Here is a 5,000-nt window from a genome sequence, read left to right on the forward strand (position 1 = left end):
GACCCGTGAGAGTTCCTTCGCTGTTAGACTACCTAAGCTACGCTAACGACGTTACTGCATGCTGCAGATCTCTCTATGGGTCTGGGACGCTTCATGCTAAAATCTGCTGCTCAAATCCTGGCGGATCATTGGTTTCTCTGGAATCCCGGCGACACCAATCAGACCAATCAGTAATGACTTTCGAAATTCAGGCTCTCCCACCCAACCTGGCCCCGCCCATCTAACCCGGACTAGCGTCTCTCATTCGCTGCTACGACCTATCACTCTTTCAGTTTTGACCCGTCGATACGCCCTCAGAACACCAGCTCGGGCGACGAAGTGGCTCAGACTCTATTATGTAGCATGCGGAGCGTAGCGATTCAACGTAATATCTGAGTCTGGAGAGACTAGAGAGAGAGACTAGAGAGACTAGAGATAGAGAGACACTAGAGAGAGAGAGTAGAGAGAGAGAGACTAGAGAGAGAGACTAGAGAGAGAAAGACTAGAGAGAGAGAGAGACGAGAGAGAAAGACTAGAGAGAGAGACTAGAGAGAGAGACTAGAGATAGAGACTAGAGAGAGAGACTAGAGAGAGAGAGACTAGAGAGAGAGAGACTAGAGATAGAGACTAGAGAGAGAGACTAGAGAGAGAGAGACTAGAGAGAGAGACTAGAGAGAGACTAGAGAGACTAGAGAGAGAAAGACACTAGAGAGAGAGACTAGAGAGAGAAAGACTAGAGAGAGAGACTAGAGAGAGAGACTAGAGAGAGAGAGACTAGAGAGAGAGACTAGAGAGAGAGAGACTAGAGAGAGACTAGAAAGAGAGAGACTAGAGAGAGAGAGACTAGAGAGAGAGAGACTAGAGAGAGACTAGAAAGAGAGAGACTAGAGAGAGAGACTAGAGAGAGAGAGAGACTAGAGAGAGACACTAGAGAGAGAGAGACTAGAGAGAGAGAGACTAGAGAGAGAGACGAGAGAGAGAGAGACTAGAGAGAGAGACTAGAGAGAGAGAGACTAGAGAGAGACTAGAGAGAGAGACTAGAGAGAGAGAGACAAGAGAGAGACTAGAGAGAGACTAGAGAGAGAGAGAGACTAGAGAGAGACTAGAGAGAGAGAGAGACGAGAGAGAGAGAGACTAGAGAGAGAGAGACTAGAGAGAGACTAGAGAGAGAGAGAGACTAACCAACCAGTAGCTTCTCCTTCGGCTACACGGTGAGTGACATCTACCTCGTCTCCAGGCTGGACTCCTTCCAGGAGGGGGAAGTCCAGCTCAAAGCTGCTGCTGACCTACTTTCAGGCAGCTGTATGTGGGACACAGGACCAGGGAAGTCCTGAAGGACCCCAGACGCCCCGGACCCTAGTCTCGCGACGCCAGGCTTTCGAGATCTCCGCCTCCGAAGGTCTGGAGACATCTCCGGCGCGAGAACAGCGCCGAGAACCGACGCTAGCAATCAGAGCCTCTCCCTATATCTCTAGTAGGGTGAAAGACTTAATGCCTTAACAGAACCCAGATAGCAAGCGGATGTGTAATGATTCTGGGCCATATATGGGCCGGAACTAAGCCACAAGGGCCAGATCTGGCCTGTATATGGCCCAGATCCGCTTGCTATCTGGGAAATGATGTCGTCCAAGAGAGAATCAAAACAAAACGTTTACTAGGAAGGACCGCCCTAAAGACCGCCCTAAAGACTCAAATTGTCTCCACCCACTTTTAGCGCACAAACCCGGACGAACGTGTTCAGTCTCTAGCTGAGCGCAGCGTTTAGAGACTGACCCGTGAGTCTCTCTGGACAACAGTCTCTTCTCTGTGCTCAGGTCAGGGAGGGGAGGTACTGTACCACACATTCAGAACCAGCTCAGAGAGACGGTACCGCACACTCAGAACCAGCTCAGAGAGACGGTACCGCACACTCAGAACCAGCTCAGAGAGACAGTACCACACACTCAGAACCAGCTCAGAGAGACGGTACCACACATTCAGAACCAGCTCAGAGAGACGGTACCACACACTCAGAACCAGCTCAGAGAGACGGTACCGCACACTCAGAACCAGCTCAGAGAGACGGTACCACACACTCAGAACCAGCTCAGAGAGACGGTACCACACACTCAGAACCAGCTCAGAGAGACGGTACCGCACACTCAGAACCAGCTCAGAGAGACGGTACCACACACTCAGAACCAGCTCAGAGAGACGGTACCACACACTCAGAACCAGCTCAGAGACGGTACCACACACTCAGAACCAGCTCAGAGAGACGGTACCACACACTCAGAACCAGCTCAGAGAGACGGTACCACACACTCAGAACCAGCTCAGAGACGGTACCACACACTCAGAACCAGCTCAGAGAGACGGTACCACACACTCAGAACCAGCTCAGAGAGACGGTACCACACACTCAGAACCAGCCCAGAGAGACGGTACCACACACTCAGAACCAGCTCAGAGAGACGGTACCACACATTCAGAACCAGCTCAGAGAGACGGTACCACACACTCAGAACCAGCCCAGAGAGACGGTACCACACACTCAGAACCAGCTCAGAGAGACGGTACCGCATACTCAGAACCAGCTCAGAGAGACGGTACCACACACTCAGAACCAGCTCAGAGAGACTGGACCGCACACTCAGAACCAGCTCAGAGAGACGGTACCACACACTCAGAACCAGCTCAGAGAGACTCACAACGAGCTTCTTCCCTCAGACCATCATCCTGAATGAAGAGACGGCCTGTTGAAACTCAGAAGCTACACTCAGCACAACTGCACTTTATTTATAGAACATACAGTATATATCAAATCAAATCAAATCAAACTTTATTTGTATAGCGCATTTCATACGCAGAGGCAACACAATGTGCTTTACAGAGAACAAGGGAGGTGGGCAGACGTCCCACCCCTACATATTCCAGAGGGAAGCAAAAATAACATAAATAACATTATGTGTTAGCTATCCCTGTAGTCTTTAATATGATATTTAAGTGAATCATATAAGAAAGCACAGTAAGCACTAAGCAGCACAGGCTCGTAGAGAACGCTGAGAATGTAGAGAGGAATATCTACATTGTGCACTTATATACCGTATACACACGCCGGCCCGCTGTTTGGGGGGAGGGGTGGCGTGGGTGGGGGGGGGGGGGGGAGACTGGGCAGTGTCCCTTCCCCCCCCGAAAAAAAGACTGGCACGTTAGAATGCATCATTAACTCCTCTCCTCTCCTCCTCTCTCCTCCTCTCTCCTCCCGACACAAGTGACAGCTGAGGTTTCAATTCGTATCCGTCCCAATTATTTCCGCATCATCAACGAGATCGCGAGCGCAAAGTGCTGATTGGGCATGACGGCGAGGTAATAGACAGTCAATGGGGGGACATTTGATTGGAGGAGGAGGAGGGGAAACGGCAAAAACTGCTGACAGGAGTAATGGAGTGTATGAATAGAGGGAATACTATAGAAATCAAGTGTGTGTGTGTGTGTGTGTGTGTGTGTGCGTGCTCACTTTGTGAAGAGAGAATGCGCGGATGCAGAAGGGGGCTCCATGGTGTGTGTGTGTACATGTGTGGGTGTGTGCGTGTGTGCGGGTGTGTGTGTGCGTGTGTGTGTGTGGGAGTGTGTATGTGTGCGTGTGTGTGTGCGTGTGTGTGTGTGTGTGTGTGTGTGCGCTCACCTTGTGCAGGGAGAAGGTGCGCACGCAGAAGGTGGCCAGCTCCATGGAGTGTGTGTGTGTGTGTGTGTGTGTGTGTGTGTGTGTGTGTGTGTGTGAGTGTGTGTGTGTGTGTGTGTGTGTGTGAGTGTGTGTGAGTGTGTGTGTGTGTGTGTGTGTGTGTGTGTGTGTGCGTGTGTGCGGGTGCGTGTGTGCGGGTGTGTGTGTGCGTGTGTGTGTGTGTGTGTGTGTGTGTGCTCACCTTGTGCAGGGAGAAGGTGCGCACGCAGAAGGTGGCCAGCTCCATGGTGTCCAGCAGGGTGACCTGCGTCATCCCGTACGTCTCGGTGCCTCGGCTCGGCCAGTACTGGTCACACTTGATCTGCAGGAACACCACCATCATCATCATCTTCATCATCTTCACCTTCATCATCATCACCATCATCACCTTCATCTTCATCATCATCATCATCATCATCATCATCATCTTCACCATCGTCATCATCATCATCTTCATCATCTTCATCATCATCATCATCATCACCATCATCATCATCATCTTCATCATCATCACCATCATCACCATCATCTTCATCATCATCATCACCATCACCATCACCATCACCATCATCATCATCATCAATCATCAGCTTTCTCATGAATACATTAATAACTGCACACTGATATTGTGGTTCCATCTACAGTAGTTCCAGCGTGTTTATTTCCTGTTTCAGACAGAATTTAGACCCAGGGCTGTTTAGACCAGGTCTAGGTGTTTAGACCAGGTCTAGGTGTTTAGACCAGGTCTGGACTGTTTAGACCAGGTCTAGAGTGCTTAGACCCAGGTCTGGACTGTTTAGACCAGGTCTAGAGTGCTTAGACCCAGGTCTGGACTGTTTGGAACCAGGTCTAGAGTGCTTAGACCCATGTCTGGACTGTTTAGACCAGGTCTAGAGTGCTTAGACCCAGGTCTGGACTGTTTAGACCAGGTCTGGACTGTTTAGACCAGGTCTAGGTGTTTAGACCCAGGTCTGGACTGTTTAGACCAGGTCTGGACTGTTTAGACCAGGTCTAGGTGTTTAGACCCAGGTCTGGACTGTTTAGACCAGGTCTGGACTGTTTAGACCAGGTCTAGGTGTTTAGACCCAGGTCTGGACTGTTTAGACCAGGTCTAGAGAGCTTAGACCCAGGGCTAGAGTGCTTAGACCCAGGGCTAGGTGTTTAAAACTGTTTTGCAATGGGAACCAATCAGGGGCTAGGTTCTAGTGGGGGGAAAGGGGCAGAACAGCAGTCAGAACACAATGCCTGATTGGTCCGGTCAAAACGTAATCTGAGTCAAATCGTTTGAGATAGGCGGAAGTCCAGACTGATCTGCAGA

At 50.3% G+C, this 5,000-nt stretch overlaps 1 protein-coding gene across 1 annotated transcript in view; it reads right to left on the reverse strand.

Moving 5' to 3' along the window:
* Positions 1-5,000, reverse strand: part of ptprsb (protein tyrosine phosphatase receptor type Sb) — a gene marked incomplete at both ends in the record, with an annotated part of 51,823 nt that overhangs the window by 8,917 nt on the left and 37,906 nt on the right. The window contains one exon of the mRNA XM_084447170.1: positions 3,885-4,004. Coding sequence (XP_084303296.1) covers positions 3,885-4,004 — 120 coding nt within the window. The remainder of the gene's footprint in view (positions 1-3,884; positions 4,005-5,000) is intronic.

The sequence above is a fragment of the Borostomias antarcticus genome, assembly GCF_949987555.1.
Source record: "Borostomias antarcticus genome assembly, chromosome: 12".
Classification (NCBI taxonomy): Eukaryota; Metazoa; Chordata; class Actinopteri; order Stomiiformes; family Stomiidae; genus Borostomias; species Borostomias antarcticus.